We start from the raw sequence: 22,756 nt of genomic DNA, 5'->3' as shown, positions 1-22,756 counted from the left end.
CTTAAACCCAATCTTATTTTTTGTTCCCCAATTCTGGCTGATCCCTCAGTGCTCAAGTGAACACGAATTCCTTTTCTCTAAGACTCTTTTTTCCTCCCTATGAAACAAGAGGCTGATTTCCCATCTGGAGTGTTTTGAAGCGGGGTTGACACCTTGGTCTCTGTGGGTGTCTGTAGGTTGATGGATTAGGGTAGTTCTACCTTGGCCAAGGTGTTTCTACTAGTGAGGCCTGGGGGCACGGGATTACTACAAGGGAGGATGGAGGCCTTCTCTCCAGTATAACCCACTTAAACTGCAGTAGCTCACGGATCCTGAAAGCTTAGGTCTATTCATAGCCCAAAGGGGAAACACTAGGAGAAAAAGAAAACAAAGCATGCTTAAGGCTGCTACTCCCTGACAGGCTTATAGTCCATGGACAGTGGAATATCCATGTTAGCGTACTGAAACCTGTTTTCCTGGTAGAGGCAAATACTAGGGGAAAGGACAACATACCCAGCTTGTCTGCCACAAAGAAAGTGATTTCTTTGGCCAACCACCATCTCTCACCTGTGTTCTTGCAGCTGCTGTTCAAGGCTCCGTGGTGGTTCTTTACAATAAAGCTGACAGGTGTTCTGGGCTTTTGACAGAAGGCTGGGCTTCTGGAAGAGCAGAAAAATACAAGCGTGACATGTTGTCATCTAGGACGCAGTCATTAGACTGTACTTCTGCCTGGAGGACGAAGCCAAGTGAGTCCTCCAGAATCTGCGCAGGATGCAGGGACTGACACTTGCTCGTTGAGACCCTGGGAGAACCTGTGGCCCAGCAGCATTGGGTCAGCAGGCCTGGGCTGTCTCAGCTCTAACCTGCTTCACTTTTCTGTCTCTAAAAGTTCTCTAGGACCGGGAGGTTCATGGAGACTAAAAACAATGAGAAAAGTGGAGTTAGATCTATAGCAAAGGCCACGGCACCTGCTGAATGAACAAATGATTCATTCTTTATGGGATCTATGTTGTATCATTTTTAAAGATTTTTGGGCACCAATAGAGAGCTGATAGTACATTTTTTGCTGACTCGAGATTTCCATTTTATTTATTATTCACTAAGAGGCATAATATAGAAGTAAAGAAACCAGGGTTCCCTTTCCTGCTGCTCAGTGGCAGTACCCTTTCCTGGAGTCTGAGGACAGACCTTTTCTGCTGCCAAGACAGAGCATAAGGCTAAGTCTGAACATGTTTCTAGAAACTGCAAGTGCAGAGTCAGACCCACCTGCCTATAAAGGAATTAAGCAGCTGCCCTAAAAAAATACCAAGCAAAACAGGTTCCTGCTTTGCAGAAAGGCAGATTCAGGACGAACAAAGTGAGCTGGAGCAACAAGGGGGAGGATCCCACCTGGAGTCTGTGCTGCAGGTACTGGGCTTCTAGGCTGTGCCGCTGGGAGAGCTGAGGGTGCGCGCTGCCGGGGAGCGCAGACACGCTCTTCTGCTGAGGAGGAGCTTCCCCCTGAGGAGCAAGGGGTGGAAACACTTTCAATTTCCCACGTGGGAGAAAGTTTCAAATCTCAGTTTAAGCACCTTGGCAAATGTCCAAGGGGAACTCCAACTCTGTTAAGACATGACCCTCAATGCTTTTACAGTAACTAGTAGGCTGAGGGTTAATCACTTTGCAGAAAGTGTATACATGCATTACCTGTAGTAAACGATTACCTAGTCAGTACTGGAGCAAAGGCCCCTGATGTCAACAGAAGCTTATTACCTTCATGTGGGCATCAAATGCTATAATATCCCTGATGTACTGAAAATGGGCTCAAATAAAATGTATTAAGTAAACAGCAATAGTTTTTGTATTTTTAGCATAAATAATTCACTTATAATATTTAGTGAAGTGATATCACATCAAAAATAGTGGCAACAAGCTTCTCATTTGTACTGTTATTTGTTTTCTGTGTGTGTGCGCATGAAGGGAGGGGCGTTCAAGGGAGACTCTTAAGGGGTATAATTCATATAAAATCTGCCCTATGAACCGAGCATCGCTTGGCAGCATCCAAGCCTCCATGTGGTACTGATCACCTGGGCCAGCGTGGAAGGGTCTAACCCAACCTGTCAGGCAGATGGCAGCAACAAGGAAGGCCTTCAGGCTGTGGTCTTTCCAAAAGAACCCTGTTTGCTCCAGGACTGGAGTAAATCCTCTAAATGAAATGACACACCATCAGGACGAACTGATGCCTTATTCTCACCTAGCCACTGTGGGCAGGGCCCAGAGCACGCACCTGAGGGCAACTGCTGCCCAGGTCTTGGAGCTGAGGAGCAGGCGATGCCAGGTTAGGGTCTGCCTCTGATCCTAGCTGCTCATAGAGCAACTGCACTTTGTTCAACTCTAGGATTCCTTTGGTTCTAGCCAGATTCTGAAGATGCTGTCTAAATGCTACAATTCCTGAAAGAAAGAACAACGACCAAACAGTTTAAATAAAACACAAGGCCTTTCAGTGACCAGAGGTATGAAACCAACATGGCAACAAACCCCACCCAGTCCTACAACACAAGAGCTGTAGGAGCCAGCAGAGAAGGCAGGCAGTCACCTTGGGTGAGGGAAGTGTCTGACGCCCGGCGGCCCTCTCTGAAGCTCACTGGAGACCTGTTGTGGGCCTCTCGTTTCTGGGAGCTCAGAGCCTGCATGGTGGGGTTGGCAGGTCTCAGGCTCACGAAGGGAGACGTCATGCGGGGTGAGGGCTGATTGGCTAACATGATGTCCTTAAGGGAAGGGTTGTCCTCAAGAAAGTGCAGGTCCCTCTGAACAGACCCCATATCATACTCAGAGTCCACACTGTCAAGGGAGGGGTTGTCACTCATGGAGAAAATTTTCCCTTCAAGAGAAAAGACAAAAACAAAACACAACACCAATATGACCACCAATCAATTGCAACTTCTTGGAACATGGGATACAAAGCATAACTAGCTTGAGTTTCCACAGCAACAGTGTCCTTAATTTCTAACCAAAACATCTTTTCAGAACTTTTTTACATGTCAATTTAATCAGCTTCGAATTCTGTGGTGAAGACACTCCAGAACCTGTACCCATAAGATCTTGGCCACTCCAAAAGAGCCAGAGGCCTCGATGAGTCACATCGCACTCGGATGAATCCTGGGCGTCAGGGGAGGCCACTCAGAGACGTTTCATTTTAATCTCTGAGAGCTGCTGAGCAGGCCTAATCTTAACTCCTGCTGCATGTGGTCCACAAAGAAACAAGACATAGACAACATTCCAGGGGCTGGTTGGTATCATTCCTGTTTCTTGGAGAAGACTCAAGATGCCGGGAAGACCCAGGCCGGCACTTACTGGAAAGCGTACCTGAACCAGGCATCACGGCCAGCTGATTGGTCACTTCCGACAGAGTGTGCCGCCTCTGCCCGCCGCGTGTGGACTGGAAGGCGCCCAGGGCCCGCCCGGGGTCTTCCTCGGCCTCTCCTTCTGTCTCCAGCCCTTCATCAATGGAGGTCTCCATCACGTCGCTGGGCAGTGACTGGCACCCCTTCCTCGCCAGGACAGGAGGCACAGGGTCCAGGAGACAGCCATTTACCTAAATGTCAGTGTGACAGGGATGTGAGAGGAGCTATCAGGCGCTGCTCTGCTGAGACACTTGAAGAATCCACAAAGGCAAAAATGTCAGGACCTCTGGCCAATTACAAATTAAGTAAAATATTAAAAATGTACATATTGGTTACTAATGACAACCATGTAGATTAGAAGTTAAGGCAAGTCAACCAACAGCAGCACTTAAGAGACAGAAGCCCATTATGACCCAAACTGGCACTGCCTCCCAGGTTTCTCTGAGTCATCATGATTACAATGAACACTTTTTTTTAGTGGTTTCCAGGTGAATAGGGTCTATTAGCTTGAGGCCTACCAATTATTATTTTTTTTTTTAAATAAGGGAAATGAAGAGGGGGAAGATGAGATTTAGTAAAAAGAAAACAAAACCAACTGCACGGCTGATAGATAAGAAAAGAGTAGTCACCAGCATTCTTCTAACGTTCAACCACGAAACATACTGGAAGGCTCTACACACACTTCTATATGCATAATTTAAGTACCTGCACATTGGATTTAGTCTTTAGTTGGTTCTATGTGCCTAAGGAATGGAAGAAAGAATTCTTTAAAGACGGACATACCACAAAAAGGAGTGAAAACAAAATTCAAATGGCAAACAGCCAAAGCCTTCCATTATAGAATAACAAATGACTCACAGGCCCCAAATTCCAGCAGAGGTTAACGAGCGGCAGCGCTCTGAATTCTCTCCGCTCCAGCAACACACACAGTATCTGCGCTTCCTATCCCACGGGATGAGCTCAGCACAGCTCCTGAGTGAGAGCGTCGCCTTCCTCTGCAGTTGCCAAGCAAACCACCTTGGGGGGGCAGACACAGCCCGCAAAGGGGAGCTGTGGTTGCGAGTTCTTCTGGCTGGTAAAAGCCCCAATGAGGAGGCAATTATTTACCTCATTACCTTATCTATCCCCCCATGGAAATCAATCCAGTTTTCTCCTATGAATAGCTGCTCAGGAACAGCCAGGCAAAAGACTGAGCTCCCAGCAGTACTTTCACCTGGAATACACCGGGTAGCGCTATTGTTTCTTTTGGAAGCAGGAGAGGCTCATGTATGTGAGAGGTGACGTGGGACATCGCTATGCCAGACACAGGAAACTTTCCTCTTATGGCAACCAATCTGAAGGCGCTGCGAGGCCCTTTATTTGGAGAGGGAGACTTGGGTGACTCAGATCGTTGTTTGCTTGGGGGAGGGGATGGTTATTCCATAAAATCTGTTCTGGGGCTGTAGCCGTTACTTGGATAAGGCAGCTAATGCACTACAGGGTTTTAAAGTGACAAGTGGCCACTTAAAAGGAAGGGTAGAAAATGCTTTCTTCCTAGACTAAGACCAATCTTCTCCATGGCACCAGAAAACAAAAACTCTGAAATCTGGCCAGGAACAATTATGCTCCCCTTCAACCATCCCCAGATAAGTGTTCCCTTTTTAACTAAACTTGGAAGTTTTCTTGTAGGAAAGAATGGTGGCTTGGGGACTTAACATTCATAACTCTACGCTACGTTCCTTGACTGTCTACTAGCATAATTTTCTAAGACTAGCCAAGGATGATTTGGAAATGAATAAAAAACAACAGAGAAAAGACTGTTATCAAGTAAATATCTACTGAGCATCTTTACATTTTATAGCATATGTCAAAATTTTGTCAGATGTTTCTTGCAAGAAATATTTTGCAAGTACCGCCTTACAACCATGCCTTTCTTTCCTTAGTAGAGAAAGGCCACTTTTTTCTGAGTACTCAAAAAACCTTGCAGTCCCCCCAAATTTACGATTTTTCTTAAATTGTCTGCTTATAAATTTATTTCCTCATCTAGACTACAAGAAGAATTTTTATCATTCATTTAACAATGTTTGCTGAATTCAGTTTCACCCTGGGACAGGTAGATGACAATGATCTGGTTTTTCAGATGATGCTTGGTGATGACTGAAGCAGAAAATGCTGTGGTGACCCTTTCACAGTTAAGAGGTATGAACAGAAAGCTGCCCTAGAGCTCATTCAGTTTACAGGTGTGAACACTTCCATCTCTAAGATCAGTTCCTGAAACAGGTGATAATCATGCCACCTTTGCCTGCCAGTTTACCCAGGGACTTGATATAACAAATTAAACTCTAGGATTTTGTGACTGTAACATGGGCTGATCTATCTCAGTGACCTAAGCTGCTAGAAATGAGATCTTTTGCTCTAGGAAACAATCCAGGCTAACTGTAAACTCTAAGACTGCAAAATACAATATGGGTGGGTAAAACGTACATTTTCCAACACAGTGTTTTTGCCTTTCCTTAAAGTTCAGTAGATCACTTCCCTTCTGATAAGAGATCTCAGATGCAGTAGATAGCATACATGTAGGAGTCAGCCTCTCAGAAACCCCACCACTAATTGATAATACCCCTGAGCTTACTACATACACAAGATTCTAGCACAGGAGATTGCTAGACTGTTATGGACTGAATGTTTGTATCTCCCCTTAGATTCATATATTGAAGCCCTAACATCAGTGTGGCTATATTGGAGATGGAGCCTCTAAAGAGCTGACTAACATGGTAGACCAACGTATAGTACTAGCCAGTGAGCTTGGAGGCTGGGAATGTGCCTTATTTAATTTGTATCCTAAGTGCCTGGCAAGTTTGGCATATATTGAAGAGGCTCAAACCTCAGCTCCATCACTTATTAAGGCAAGTTGTTAACTTCTATAAAGCTCTTTTTTTTTTCCTTCACTTGTAAAATGGGAGTAAAGTTGTTTGGGAGGATTAACTAAAACACTGTGTATATTAACATTATTTCTGGACCAAAGAGAATGCTATTTTATAACAAAAAATTTTTAAAGCATGAGAATAAAACAACAACATTTTCTTTTAAAGCATTTTTACCATCTTGAGGCAAATTAAACAAACAACCAGGTGAGGAAGAAAAGCACTAGATAACCCAGTTCCAGAAATTTATCCTAGGGAAATAATAAAAGGTATAGTCAAAAATTTAGACACAGGGATATTCACCTGAAGCATATGTAAGGAAGCAAAAAATATTCAAGTACCTGATGTCCAAAAATAGAAGAGTAGTTAAATAAGGGTGCATCTAATACAATATATTAGGCAGTTGTTAAATATAACTCATGCTTTCAAAGAAGATTTCATGGTATGGGAAAAATGCTCATGATGTTATATTACATAAAAGCAAGGTACAAAATTACATATAATAGAATAAAATTTTGTTTTAACAAGTCTACCTACGTACTGAGTCACCCTATACCCATCCACCCGCCCATCCATCTATCCATCCATCTATAACCTACTCTAAGGAAACGTGTCAAAATGGGCTTACCTTTGGGTAGGGGGACTATGGATAAATTAATTTTTTTCCTTTATCCCTCTTTGAATTTTCCATGTGTGATTCTGACTGGTTTGATGTCTTTTAATTAGAAATTTAAAAATCCAAAGTCAGAAGTAAAAGTGCAATTTCTCCCCTTTACAAAGTCTTAGAGGTTAACACAATTAAGAGTTTTTGATGAATATCCTTCTTAGATTTTTGTCATGTGTACTACCTTTATAATTTAAAAAAGGTATTAAAAACGTCAATAGACATGAACAGCTCTACTACACTTGCACTTTCATAGTTTAGTTTCACAGTTCCCTTCCACTATCCGGACATGGAGACGGTAACTTGGAAAATCCTTTTCTCATAGAACTTTAATAAAATGTTAAAACTGACTGAAGTGTTCGTATGTGTGTGTATGTATAAAGTCCATTATTCCAAAGAAACTCTCAAAAGTGAGAGACTGACCCTACAGGGCTTGCATCTGCTCCTGTATGGGCTCTGTACCACCTGGGGGCTCGGTTACTGCTCAGAGTTAGGTGACTGTCTCAGAAAGGTGCTATTTTGGGAGCAACCCGAAACCCATGTTTCAGTGCAGACTTCCTGAGGGATTTTACTGATAAGTTTAAGTTGAAGACTTCTGGGAGAGAAGGAGAAGCGAAACCTCCAAGGCGCACAACATCTGCCACCAATCGCGAGCAGAAATGACTGAGCAACACATGCAGTTACGCGGCATCCTTTAGACGACAACAAATAGGTGTTAGAGGAAATGCATATGAAGCAAGACCAACAACAAAGGGCTAGTATCTCTGTCTGACGGTTTTGTGTGTGTGCGTTTATTTATGGGCCCCAGAGAAAGAGGTGCTAGGGAGGGAAGAGGCACAAAGAGTACTGCTGACATAGATGAAATGGTACGCAAATAAGACCAGCGGATGTCTACAGCCTGGCTGAGTGCCAAGGTGGCCCTGCCAGTGTGGGTGGCCAGTTCCAGCATGGCATTGCTCTTCCTACAAATGCAAATATGCCATCTAGCTTCTGTCTATATCTTTCACAAAATCATTCATTTCCTGTCTGTTTCCTAGTTACGGTAACAATCACAAGCTTTAAAAATAGCTTGCCCTATATAATACGGCAGACAGTGCCCAATCTGTGTTTTGGGCCTGAGGCCCTCATAGCCAAGCTTTAAGCAGACTGCATTTTAATTTTTTCAAGGGGATTAGATTTTAAAAATAAATGAGTGATGTTGCCTCAGTTTATGTCTAAATTTCTGGGTGAGAATGTAATAGCAGTTTATGAGGATTTGAACATGCTAGGCAACCACAGGCAGAGGAACAGACTGTCCACAGGAAGTGGCCTCGTCCTCAGGGACAGGGACACTAACTCCTCAGGGTCAGGAACCCGGCTTAACACCTGCTTATGGCAGCCCAGCATCAAGGTGCCTTGACTACGCTCTAGTCATTACTCATTACTTAACTTCTGAATCAGCTCTACCTCCAGAGCTCCCTATTTCTGAAAATGCTATTCACCTTCCTGATCATCAAGGCTCAAAATACTGTTATCGGTCTGGACTTCTTTTCTCTGGACCCTAACAGTCTATCAGTTTTATCTGTGCAATCTCATTTATACCATCCCCTCCTCTCCAGTTTCACGGGCACCATCCTAGCTCAAGCCCTTGTCACCTCCCCTGACACACACTCTAACCTTCTACTGTGCTTGTCACCAGTCTCTCTCCTATCCAATGCAGGCTACGGACCCTTCCAGGTTCATTTCTGAAGCACAATATGGATCATGGTGTTTCCTTATCCAAAAATCTCCGATTGTTTCCTACTACCTTGGAGAAGGTCCATTTGGAAAAAACTCTTTTTTTTTACAATTTAATTTTATTTATTTGGTCGCGCCGGGTCTTAGTTGTGCCAGGTGGGCTCCTTAGTTGCAGCTCATCGGCTCCTTGGTTGTGGCACGTGGATTCCTTAGTCGTGGCCCGAGGGCTCCTTAGTTGTGGCTCGCCAGCTCCTTAGTTGTGGCATGTGAACTCTTAGTTGCGGCATGCATGTGGGATCTAGTTTCCTGACCAGGGATTGAACCCAGGCCCCCTGCATTGGAGGCGGGGAGTCCCAACCACTGTGCCACCAGGGCAGTCCCAAAAACTCTCTCTTTATTAAAAAAAATATTTATTTATTTATTTGGCTGCACCAGGTCTTAGTTGTGGCATGTGGGATCTAGTTCTGTGACCAGGGATCGAACCTGAGCCCCCTCCATTGAGAGCACGGAGTCTTAACCGCTGGACCACCAGGGAAGTCCCAGAAAAAACTCTCTTGATAATACTGAAACATGTTCCCCTGTTGAGAGCCCCAACCTAGAGAAAGAGTCTATCCCTTGGCTTGCCATTCAAAGCAAGGCTATTTGTCTTTATTTTGTACAACTTCCCTTCACACGCCCTCTCCCTCAGCCACACTGAGCTCCTGCTCTGACTTAGAGGGACCCAGGCTTTCCTGACGTTTGCTTGTTGCTCAGGCCTTTCCCTCCACCGAGATATCACACCCTAGTTTCCATCCACCCTGATTCTGCCCTCCTCTCAATTCCCAGCTCTGACAGTTAAACCAAAGACATTCCTGATCAAATGAACTAAAAGCAACTCCCCCGTCTCCTTCTAGTTTTGCAGCACTTTGATTTTTTTATCTCTTTAAGGGACCAATTATGTTTTATCAATTTATTCAGTACCTGGCACATTACCTTTAGTTAAGCTTCATGTCTCTTCTGCTAGACTACAAACTTTGAGGCAGAACTAATGTCTGAGTCATCTTTTTATTACCTAACGAGCCTAAAAAGACAGGAAACCAATATTTGCTGAGTATCTACAATTTGCCCAAAACCTCACACACATTCTTTCAATTAATCCTCACAACAGTCTCATAAAGTTGGTATCCTTGTTTTACACAAGAGAAATGGAGGTTCAAAGAAGTTAGCCACTTTATCCAAGTTCACACAGCTAGTGAAGAACAGAGTCTATTTTAAACATACTCTAAGACCTGCTCATTAATATGATCCTCTGTATATCACTGGATGCTAAGTATATAAAACACAAATTAGAAGTTAAATAAATATTCATTAAATGAGGGAAGCTGTCATGTTCCATATACTAAAAGCCAACTTTATGCAGCACACCAGAATAAACTTATCTCCTTTAAGTATGTTCAAACTGGACACAAAAAGATGTTTAACTGACCAAAAAAGATGGCTCATCATTTTGTAGCTGCAGCACAGGCAGCAGAAGAGAGGCCATAATAACATAGGCAAAGCCCAATTTAGCACAATAGTTATACTTTTGTTTTCAGAATTACAATTGGTTTAAAAAAAAATCCAAAACCTATGAGGGATCTAGAACTTGAGAGAAGGAATTGGTTAAGGAAAGAGAATGAAGAAGGATTCTGAAAAGTACACGAGATCTGACATGTTACATAACCGTCGTAATGACAAGATGGAGAGAGAGCGAGGTTAGGCCTGGATACTTTTCTCAGGTCTTCTGCACAAAAACAACTCCTCCCAAGTGACTTGAGGAAATGACAAAGTTCAGCTAAGCCGAAGTACAACATTTGTGTGGACAGAGTTGAAATCTCCAGCCAACCAACAAGCTTGGAGTCTCTCAAACACATCTGTACCTTTGGAGTGTCGACACACTCTTCCTCCATGAATGCTGCTTCCGCCTGACAGCCGGATGCTGGAAACGTGAAGGTGTCCACATTGGATGCCTGTGGGAGGAGGGCAGATCGCATCACTCGCACGTTTGGTGAATGCACCGTCACTGGGAGTCCCACAGTTTGTGTCTGTAAATATGGCAAGAACAGAAAGTTTGGGAACATTAATACTTTCTATATAAATATACAAAATTCTTGAAATAAAACAATTCTTCCTGATGTAATTAAAGGGTAAATAGTGATTTGTTGGAAACTCCAGAAAAGATGTGATGAAGTACGTACATGGTACAGGTATCGATCTGAAGCAGTCTAGCAATCAATTATTCTGAGATAGGTTGTACAGAATTTCGTTCCTGTTCCATGATGAGGTGCATAACTTTCACAGATGACAGGAAAGCTAGCCTTTGTAAGGAATCTAAGACACTCTTTTTCAATTCAATGAACATATATTGGCTATATCCTTAAATATATTACCTTGGAAAGATACAAAGAAGAATACAGAAGTCCCAGTCTCTAAGAGTAGGAGATCAAAACTGAACCAGAGATAAGATACACACACAACTAACTGTAATACAAAGTACAATGCAATAAGGGCTATCTACCTGCATCTCTTTTTTTTTTTTTTTTGGTGGGGTACGAAGTGAGATGGTATATATTTCTTGGCAAGGGAGTGAGTGTAGAGGAAGAAGAGAGAAGCAGCAGCTACTCGGAGGGGACAGGAATGTTGAAAGAGACGCACAGACTGAACACACACAGCCTGCTTGCCCAGTGGAAACAGAGATGCTTATTGCTGAGCAAGTTATGTTCCTGAAGTCAACCTACTCTAGAAAGTCCATTCTCCATGTCTCCTCTGTTAAAAATTCTAAGTATTACAAAGTCTTCATTTAAAAGAGAATTTTCCTTTATGACAATTGGCAAGAATTGATTTTGAAGATGAAACCGCTGGATACTCCTTTCCTCCCCATTTCTTCAAAACTAGCAGAATAATTTATTAGATGCCTTTTGAACATAACAGACATTGCAAAATATCTGAGGGAACAAACATCATACCAGTTTCTAAAAGGCAGAGGAATGGCCTGTATTTTTTCTGCCATTGTCACTTTAAGGGATATAGGATGGTGAGCTTTAAATTCAAACAAGTGAAAAGGAACAAAATGGTATGATTCTAGCTTTTCCCTTCCCAAGACCTGGTTTTGATTCTGGGCTCCATCACTTACTAATTGTGTGAACTTAATCAGTTACCTAAACTCTTTGCATCTTATTTTCTTCGCCTCTGAAAAATGTCATAATATCTACTTCACAGTGAAGTTAGGACTGTAAAAGGCAACATGTAAAGTCCTTCGCTCAGTAATGTTAATTCCTCCTTTCTAAAGTCTTAAAATGATGACAATAATTTAATACAGGAATTAGTAAAATGAATACACAGTTTTGTTCTCAGATACTAGCTAATGGTTCCCAGTTAAAATTTCAGGTTGATGGTTTTCAATAATGGGGGAATATGTTATAAATACACTTTATACTTGACTATGACTATATTTAGAATATACTTTATATTCCAACATTAACATCATTAGATATACTGCATGAGATAAAGAACAAAACAGCAATAGCAAAGTGTTGGTATTATATGGATGGTAAAAAGAGACAGAAAATACACTGTATATTATTCTGAGCATGATAAAGAAATAGCTTTTCTTATATCATCATTCCTCAGGCCTATATCCTCGTCACTTTTGAGATGAAACATTTTTTTTTTCCTTTCAAGCATTAGTCATTTAAATTAATTTTTTTAGCCACAATGTAAAATTTAAACTTCCAAATAAAGCATATTTGATACATTCCTCTTACCCTTATCATTGGTTTTTCAATCAAAGGATAAAGCTGAACTTTGATTTCTGTTTCCCAAATTTATTAGACTGCTCCTTATCAGGGCAAAGCACTACCTGTAGACACTGCCCTGGAAATGAGATACCAACATGATAACTATGATATGTTCTTCTCACTCCCTGCCTCTTGTTAGCTATGACTTTTTAAATGGCAGGATTGTGCTGGGCCAGACCAAGCATAACACATTTTCCTTTCACATCCAACCTGGACTACAACAACTTACTGTGAACTTGGTAAGGACAGAGAAATAACACATTTTATTATGACAGCCGCTTCACAGGAAATACAATGACAGATTCAGGGGTCTGCTTTTTAGGATTCTTGCAATCACTGACGGGATTAAGGAAGTCTTTTTGGCACAAGTTAGAGTATAAATATTCAAATAGCATGCCCAGCACTAAAGATCTGATTAAAGAATATGTTATTATAATAAATAGATGGTTGATGAATATCCCAAGCAAGCAGATATTACCAGTTTCTCCAAGAGTGGCCATAAACACAATAGGCACATGGAAAGATGCTCAACATTGCTAATTATTAGAGAAATACAAATCAAAACTAAACTGAGATATCACCACACACCGGTCAGAATGGCCATCATTAAAAAGTCTACAAATAACAAATTCCGGAGAGCATGTGGAGAAAAGGGAACCCTCTTACACTGGTTGGAATGTAAGTTGGTGCAGTCACTATGGAAAACAGTATGGAGGTTCCTCAGAAAGCTAAAAATAGAATTACCATATGATCCAGCAATCCCACTTCTGGGTATATATCCAGACAAAACTATAATTCAAAAAGATACATGCACCCCTATGTTCATAGCAGCACTATTTACAATCGCCAGACACAGAAACAACCTAAATGTAAATTGACAGAGGAATGGATAAAGAAGATGTGGTACTCAAAATGTTCACTGCAGCTCTATTTATAATAGCCCGGAGATGGAAACAACCTAAGTGTTCAGCATCGGATGAATGGATAAAGAAGATGTGGCACATATATACAATGGAATATTACTCAGCCATAAAAAGAAACGAAATTGAGCTATTTGTAATGAGGTGGGTGGACCTAGAGTCTGTCATACAGAGTGAAGTAAGTCAGAAAGAGAAAGACAAATACCGTATGCTAACACATATATATGGAATTTAAGAAAAAAAAAATGTCATGAAGAACCTAGGGGTAAAACAGGAATAAAGACACAGACTTACTAGAGAATGGACTTGAGGATATGGGGAGGGGGAAGGGTAAGCTGTGACAAAGTGAGAGAGTGGCATGGACATATATACACTACCAAACATAAAATAGCTAGTTAGTGGGAAGCAGCTGCATAGCACAGGGAGATCAGCTTGGTGCTTTGTGACCACCTAGAGAGGTGGGATAGGGAGGGTGGGAGGGAGGGAGACGCAAGAGGGAAGAGATATGGGAACATATGTATATGTATAACTGATTCACTTTGTTATAAAGCAGAAACTAACACACCATTGTAAAGCAATTATACTCCAATAAAGATGTAAAAAAAAAAAAAGATGTGGTACAATGGAATACTACTCAGCCATAAAAAAGAACGAAATAATGCCATTTGCAGCAACATGGATGCAACTAGAGATTATCATACCAAATGAAGAAAGTAAGAAAGAGAAAGACAAATACCATATGATATCACTTATATGTAGAATCTAAAATATGGCACAAATGAACCTATCTACAAAACAGAAAGGGACTCACAGGCATAGAGCACAGACTTGTGGTTACCAAAGTGGAGGGGAGGTAGGGGAGGGATGGACTGGGAGTCTGGGGATAGTAGATGCGAACGATTACGTATAGAATGGATAAAGAGCAAGGGAACTATATTCAGTATCCTGGGATAAATCATAATGAAAAAGAATATAAAAAAGAGTGTATATATGTGTATAACTGAGTCACTTTTCTGTACAGCAGAAATTAACACAACATTGTAAATCAACTATACTTCAATAAAAAAATAAATTAAAAAAAAAGAGTGGCCATAAACAATGACCATGTCCACTAACTGTAATGACTTTTTAGATCATATGTTTATTGTCTTGAATCTCTTCTTCTGACTTTATGCTTTCCAGCACCATTAAAATGAAAATAACATTTTCTCCTACAGGAAAAATCTTTACTGGTCCTATAGGAGTATGCTTATTATGGACAGAATTGTGCCCCCTGCCCCTGCCCCCATCTATATGTTGAAGCCCTAACACCCAATGCGACTATATCTGTAGACAGGACCTTTAAGGAGGTAATCAAGGTTAAATGAGGTCATAAGGGTGGGGACCTAATGCAAAAGGACTGGTGTCCCTCTAAGAAGAGGATGAGATACCAGAGATCTCTCTTCCTGTATGTGCAGAGAAGAGGATGTGCAAGGACATAGTGAGAAGGTGGCCATCTACACGCCAGGAAGAGTCCTCAGAACCCTGATGGCCCCTTGATCTTGGACTTCCAGCCTCTAAAACTGCAAAAACATAAACTTTGTTGTTGAAGCTGCCCAGTCTGTGGTGCTTTGTTAACAGCAGCCCTAGTTGACTTTTTCTTACAGTTGTGGAGGGCAGCCTCTAATCAGTAATTAAAGAAGAACTGGGATGAGTGTTTCATTCTAGTCTACTTACAGTTGATGGAAAGTTGGAGTGAAGGACTATTAAAAACTAGCAGATAGAATTCACAAGAAAAAGGCATATTTTAAAAAAATAGTCACCTGCAGTCAATTAGATGTAACATTTCCTGTATATTATGTGGCAAATATAAGTACTCTAAATCCATCTAAAGTGGGAATCTCAATGTTTTCTAAGTAGTAATCATGGGTTGTTCATCACTATACCATAAATTCCTTAAGGGCAGGGACTGTTTCCTGGGTACCTATGAAACCATGATGGCTGGGACTGTGCCTGGCACATAAGTGCTCTATCTGAACGGAACTGCTGGTATCAATTAATCAATTTTATCTTTGTAGCAAACTTATGAAGTAGGTATTGCTATTTCCATTTTATAGTTAAGGACCCTGGAGCTCAGAGATGCTGATTTGTTGAAGTCACTCAGCTCAGTATGGAACCCAAGGTCTGCTTGATTGCACAAGTCATGTGATCTCTGCAAAGGATCTTGTGATTTCCCCAGTTCCTTATCACTCTATCAAGCAACAAGCGATTTGCCACTTCTTTAAACAGATAGTAGAACACCAAAGAATTCAAAGGGAGAAGGCTCTACTAAAGCTTTAAGCACATTTATAGTCATAAAAACAGAGAAATCTATTTTTTAACAAGTTCAATACTAAACATTAGAATGTGAAGTCTCGTAGGGAAGGGAGATCTTCTTCAACCCCAGTGCCTGTTTCTTAGCATCCAGATGGCACTCAAGACACGTTTCTGAATGAGCACTGAAGATTGCTATTTGAATTAGATACATTTTAAGTCACAATAAATAGCTTTCTATGATAACTTGGATCAATGCATAAAATGAGAAGAACTCACGGGGTGCTTGGTAATAAAAAAAATGATCAAACATAAGAAGCCCCAAGCCAAATGAAATATAACTTGAGATCTAAGGAATCTGCTTCAAGTTTAGATATGAAAGGAAATCATGTACAATAACATATGCGTGTGCTCAGGAGCAATCGTTTATGTAACCCTCACTTGTGTAATGTTTCAGAAGAATAAAGAGACTCGGGAGGGAAGCTACTCAGCATGGGGGCTTTCCTGCTTCCTATCCTTCCGCCTGGCAGCATTTTCCAGAGGGAAGGGGCACCCTCCATCTCACTATTACTACTCCAACTTAGGAATTCTCATTTTATCTCCCTCCTCTCTATCTTGAAAGCCATACCACTAGACTTTGAAGGATTCCAAGTGCTCAGAGATACTTCAACCCAAATATCTGGAATTTTACTGATATATTATTTTACTCACATTAGTATCAATACTCACATTATTTTAGATATTAAAATATGTATAACAAGGTACACCATTTACCTATTAAAATCAAGACGATTTTAATTTCCTGGGGTTTCTTTTTCACATATTCTGTAGAAGCCAATGCAAAATTCTACTATAATTCTATAAATTTTGTAAAATTGCCAAACAAAAAATACAAAGTGAAAACTCTTTTGCTCTTACTTGCACTTTATTTTATTTTTATTTATCTAATTTTATTTATTTATTTATTTAACATTTTTATTGGAGTACAATTGCTCTACAATGGTGTGTTAGTTTCTGTTTTATAACAAAGTGAATCAGCTATACATATACATATATCCCCATATCTCCTCCCTCTTGCGTCTCCCTCCCATCCTCCCTATCTCACCCCTCTAGGTGGACACAAAGCACCAATCTGATCTCCCTGTGCCACGCGGCTGCTTCCCACTAGCTTTCGATTTTACATTTGGTAGTGTATATATGTCCATGTCACTCTCTCAATTCCTCCCAGCTTACCCTTCCCACTCTCCATGTGCTCAAGTCCATTCTCTACGTCTGTGTCTGTATTCCGGTCTTGCCCCTAGGTTCTTCAGAACCATTCTTTTTCTTTTAGATTCTATATATATGTGTTAGCACATGGTATTCGCTTTTCTCTTTCTAACTTACTTCACTCTGTATGACAGACTCTAGGTCCATCCACCTCACTACAAATAACTCAATTTCGTTTTGTTTTTAAGGCAGAGTAATATTCCATTGTATATATGTGCCACATCTTCTTTATCCATTCATCTGTCGATGGACACTTAGGTTGCTTCCATATCCTGGCTATTGTAAATAGAGCTGCAATGAACATTGTGGTACAGGACTCTTTTTGAATTATGGTTTTCTCAGGGTATATGCCCAGTAGTGGGACTGCTGAGTCGTATGGCAGTCCTAGTTTTTGTTTTTTAAGGAAACTCCATACTGTTCTCCATAGTGGCTGTATCAATTTACATTCCCACCAACAGTGCAAGAGGGTTCCCTTTTCTCCACACCCTCTCCAGCATTTATTGTTTGTAGGTTTTTTGATGATGGCCATTCTGAACGGTGTGAGGTGACACCTCATTGTAGTTTTGATTTGCATTTCTCTAATGATTAGTAATGTTGAGCATCCTTTCACATGTTTGTTGGTGACCTGTATATCTTCTTTGGAGAAATGTCTATTTAGGTCTTATGCCCATTTTTTGGATTGGGTTGTTTGTTTTGCTGATATTGAGCTGCATGAGCTGCTTGTAAATTTTGGAGATTAATCCTCTGTCAGTTGCTTCGTTTGCAAATATTTTCTCCCATTCTGAGGGTTGTCTTTTCATCTTGTTTATGGTTTCCTTTGCTGTGCAAAAGCTTTTAAGTTGCATTAGGTCCCATTTATTTATTTTTGTTTTTATTTCCATTTCTCTAGGAGGTGGGTCAAAAAGGATCTTGCTGTGATTTATGTCATAGTGTTCTGCCTATGTTTTCCTCTAAGAGTTTGATAGTGTCTGGCCTTATATTTAGGTCTCTAATCCATTTTGAGTTTATTTTTGTGTATGGTGTTAGGGAGTGTTCTAATTTCATTCTTTTACATGTAGCTGTCCAGTTTTCCCAGCACTTATTGAAGAGGGTGTCTTTTCTCCATTGTATATTCTTGAATCCTTTATCAAAAATAAGGTGACCATAATGTGTGTGGTTTACCTCTGGGCTTTCTATCCTTTTCCATTGGTCTATATTTCTGTTTTTGTGCCAGTACCATACTGTCTTGATTACTGTAGCTTTGTAGTATAGTCTGAAGTCCGGGAGTCTGATTCCTCCAGCTCCGTTTTTCTTTCTCAAGATCCTTTGGCTGTTCAGGGTCTTTTGTGTTTCCATACAAATTGTGAAATTTTTTGTTCTAGTTCTGTGATACATGCCATTGGTAGTTTGATAGGGATTGCACTGAATCTGTAGATTGGTTTGGGTAGTATAGTCATTTTCACAATGTTGATTCTTCCAATCCAAGAACATGGTAAATCTCTCCATTTGTTTGTATCATCTTTAATTTCTTTCATCAGTGTCTTATAGTTTTCTGCATACAGGTCTTTTGTCTCCTTAGGCAGGTTTATTCCTAGGTATTTTATTCTTTTTGTTGTAATGGTAAATGGGAGTGTTTCCTTAATTTCTCTTTCAGATTTTTCATCATTGGTGTATAGGAATGCAAGAGATTTCTGTGCATTAACTTTGTATCCTGCAACTTTACCAAATTCATTGATTAGCTCTAGTAGTTTTCGGGTAGCATCTTTAGGATTCTCTCATGTCATCTGCAAACAGTGACAGTTTTACTTTTCTTTTCCGATTTGGATTCCTTTTATTTCTTTTTCTTCTCTGATTCCTGTGGCTAAAACTTCCAAAACTATGTTGAAGAATGGTGGTGAGTGTGGCCAACCTTGTCTTGTCCCTGATATTAGTGGAAATGGTTTCAATTTGTCACCATTGAGAACGATGTTGGCTGTGGGTTTGTCATATATGGCCTTTATTATGTTGAGGTAAGTTCTCTCTATGCCTACTTTCTGGAGGGTTTTTTATAATAAATGGGTGTTGAATTTTGTCAAAATCTTTTTCTGCATCTATTGAGATGATCATATGGTTTTTACCCTTCAATGTGTTAATATGGTGTATCACATTGATTGATTTGCATATACTGAAGAAGCCTTGCATTCCTGGGATAAACCCCACTTGATCATGGTGTATGATCCTTTTAATGTGCTGTTGGATTCTATTTGCTAGTATTTTGTTGAGGATTTTTGCATCTATGTTCATCTCTGATATTGGCCTGTAGCTTTCTTTCTTTGTGACATCTTTGTCTGGTTTTGGTATCAGGGTGATGGTGGCCTCATAGAATGAGTTTGGGAGTGTTCCTCCCTCTGCTACATTTTGGAAGAGTTTGAGAAGGATAGGTGTTAGCTCTTCTCTAAATGTCTGATAGAATTCACCTGTGAAGCCATCTGGTCCTGGGCTTTTGTTTGCTGGAAAAATTTTTTTTTTTTTCCTGTACTCGGGCCTCTCACCATTGTGGCCTCTCCCGTTGTGGAGCCCAGGCTCCGGATGTGCAGGCTCAGTGGCCATGGTTCACGGGCCCAGCCGCTCTGTGGCATGTGGGATCTTCCCAGACCAGGGCACGAACCCACGTCCCCTGCATTGGCAGGCGGATTCTCAACCACTGCACCACCAGGGAAGCCCCCTGCTGGAAGATTTTTAATCACAGTTTCAATTTCAGTGCTTGTGATTGGTCTGTTCATATTTTCTATTTCTTCCTGGTTCAGTCTCGGGAGGCTGTTCATTTCTAAGAATTTGTCCATTTCTTCCAGGTTGTCCATTTTATTGGCATATAGTTGCTTGAGTAATCTCTCATGATCCTTTGTATTTCTGCAGTGTCAGTTGTTACTTCTCCTTTTTCATTTCTAATTCTATTAATTTGAGTCCTGTCTGTTTTTTTCTTGATGAGTCTAGCTAATGGTTTATCAATTTTGTTTATCTTCTCGAAGAACCAGCTTTTAGTTTTATTGATCTTTGCTATCATTTCCTTCATTTCTTTTTCATTTATTTCTGATCTGATCTTTATGATTTCTTTCCTTCTGCTAATTTTGGGGTTTTTTTGTTCTTCTTTCCCTAATTGCTTTAGGTGTAAGGTTAGGTTTTTTATTTGAGATATTTCTTGTTTCTTGAGGTAGGATTGTATTGCTATAAACTTCCCTGTTAGAACTGCTTTTGCTGCATCCCATAGGTTTTGCATCATCATGTTTTCATTGTCATTTGTTTCTAGGTATTTTTTGATTTCCTGTTTGATTTATTCAGTGATCTCTTGGTTATTAAGTAGTGTATTGTTTACCCTCCATGTATTTGCATTTTTTCCAGGTTTTTTCCTGTAATTGATATCTAGTCTCATAGCATTGTGGTTGGAAAAGATACTTGATACGATTTCAATTTTCTTAAATTTACCAAGGCTTGATTTGTGACCCAAGATATGATCTATCCTGGAGAATGTTCCATAAGCACTTGAGAAGAAAATGTATTCTGTTGTTTTTAGATGGAATGTCCTATAAATGTCAATTAAGTCCTTCTTGTTTAATGTATCATTTAAAGCTTGTGTTTCCTTATGTATTTTCATTTTGGATGATCTGTCCATTGGTGAAAGTGGGGTGTTAAAGTCCCCTACTATGATTCTTACTTGCACTTTAAATAAAGTAAGTACTCACGTAAGTAGATGGAAATCCTAATAGATCATGTGAACGAACCACTCCTCTTCTCTACCTCTATGCAGGTGATCTCCCAATTCTCCTAAGCCCTAGCCTCTCTCCAGGGACTCAGATCCATTGTTCCTCATAAGCAGCTGAGTCTCTGCCACCACGACTCCCTCAGCCTTGGGCTCAACAATGGAGTCATCTGTAATTTGTCATCCCTTCCTCCCCAACATTGATTTATTACTTTATATAACAAACACTTATATAGCACTGTTTTAAGTGCTGAACAATTATTACCTAACTTAAACGTCTTAACATCCTATAATTACTCCCACTTTAAAGCTTGGGAAACTGAGGCAGAGAAAGACCTTAAGTAACTTTTTTAAGGTCCACAGCAGGAAACGGCAGAATCTGGGATGTGCTTGAGTCCCTACTTTAAACCATCACATTGAGCTGCCTCTCCAGAGCAGTGCTAAGTTCATCCAGAGTCTACCTCTGAAATGTTCCTTACACTTCTCCCTTCCTGTTCCCTTCCACTGGCACAGTATTAGCTCAAGTCTTCAGTGTTTCTCATCTCAACTACTACAATCATCTCCTAAACAGCTCTCTCCAATTTTCTTCTCTTCCGCAGCCAATCTATCCTTCCCAATGTTACCAGATTGCTAGCTTGAAGTATGGATATAATTTTATCGCTTTTTTGCTTAACAGGCTTCAGTAGTTCTTCATTTCTTCCTGAATTATTAGTAAACTCTTTACCTTGGCATTCAAAGCCCTTCACAACATGGCTTCAACTTAGCACTCTAACTCTTTCATTTCCCTATTCTTTAGTTCAAGTGAATTAATTTGAACAAGTCCTATGCTTGCTCACTTTAGTACTTCTGCTCACACTGCTTCTGCCTACGTATAATGCCTTTAACCACTGCCTCTCCCTAACAAAGTCCTACACAGCTGTGAAGCTCTACCTTGAACGCCGCCTCTCCCACAAAGCCTTCCCAATCAGACGCATCTCTCTCCCCTCTGCCCTTTTTTAAAAAAAGGTTTTCTCTATCAGAATGATATCCACAGTATCTTCTAAATTTTGCCCTTTCTCTATTTTGAATGATGGTTATTCATGATGTTGTCTTATTTTGCTTCTATAATGTAATGACTCTGAGGGCAATGACTCTTTTATACATCCTCTTCCCTGTAGTGTCTAATAAAAGAAGTTTACATAGTAAACCTGCAATAAAAATTTGTTAAATGAAACTGAATGTACAGGCTAGTTACAATAATTCTTAACATAAGTGAATGATAAAAAAAATGAGAAATCCCTTAAAGAAAAAACTGTTTGAAATAAACTTAATCCTTAAAAATAGGAAGATGATAAAACATTTGAGGATCTAGTGAACGATGACAGAAAAAAACTTTACAGAAAAACAAGGTGTAGAGGATGAAATCCTAACCCTTTGTACTACATGATGAAAAATGTGTCAAACATGTGAACAGGCACATGCACAGATAAGACTATTGGCTAATGGGGTGTTACCTTGGCAACTGTTTGTTCGGCGATGGTGCTAGGCCGACGCTGGCGGGCATCAAGTCTCTGCTCCACAGGAAAACTGCTCCTATGTGATTTCAGGCGCTCCACCAACAAGTAATAGATGGCAGCAAAGTGGTTATAGCTCTTGTTCTGCAAAGCCTGGAAGAGAAAACAAGTGCCAAAGGCAGAGAACCATAAAAACCAATTCAATGATTTAAACCTTTCTAAAAAATGAGGGAAAAACACAACATTGTAAATCAACTATACTTCAATAAAATCTGAAAAATAAATTTAAAAAGGAGGGAAGATACCATGTGTTCTTAAAAACAAGCAAAGTAACAAGCAAAGTATGCCTCAAAACGAAAGCTATTCCAGAATTTAGAATAGAAGACAGATAACTTCATTAATTGTATAAAGGATGATACCTCTGAATGACTTGACTGGCTCTTTTACATTAATAGGATCCATTTATTTTTCTGCATTCAGAGAAAATGCCATCATTGTCTCATGCAGACATTCCCCAATGCCGGTATATGGTGCCATCTCATAGCTGCAACTAGGCTGTAAGGTTGTTTAGTAACCTGAGCCCAGAGGCTCTAATTCCACAGCCTCGACA

At 40.4% G+C, this 22,756-nt stretch overlaps 1 protein-coding gene across 5 annotated transcripts in view; it reads right to left on the bottom strand.

Moving 5' to 3' along the window:
* The window catches only part of SIK2 (salt inducible kinase 2), a 134,207-nt gene that overhangs the window by 6,668 nt on the left and 104,783 nt on the right, over nucleotides 1-22,756 (bottom strand). For 3 of the 5 annotated variants that reach the window (XM_033434629.2, XM_033434633.2, XM_049714076.1), the window contains 7 exons: nucleotides 22,147-22,299; nucleotides 10,544-10,708; nucleotides 3,313-3,553; nucleotides 2,555-2,839; nucleotides 2,246-2,409; nucleotides 1,369-1,479; nucleotides 547-638 (listed from right to left, as the gene is read on the bottom strand). In XM_033434629.2, the coding sequence (XP_033290520.1) occupies nucleotides 547-638; nucleotides 1,369-1,479; nucleotides 2,246-2,409; nucleotides 2,555-2,839; nucleotides 3,313-3,553; nucleotides 10,544-10,708; nucleotides 22,147-22,299 (1,211 nt within the window). The other 2 variants (XM_004273424.3, XM_033434634.2) reach the window with 2 other exon arrangements.

Source organism: Orcinus orca, chromosome 8 (assembly GCF_937001465.1).
Source record: "Orcinus orca chromosome 8, mOrcOrc1.1, whole genome shotgun sequence".
NCBI lineage: Eukaryota > Metazoa > Chordata > Mammalia > Artiodactyla > Delphinidae > Orcinus > Orcinus orca.
The sequence above is the reverse complement of the archived record's forward strand: the minus strand, read 5'-3'. Positions and strand labels throughout refer to the sequence as shown.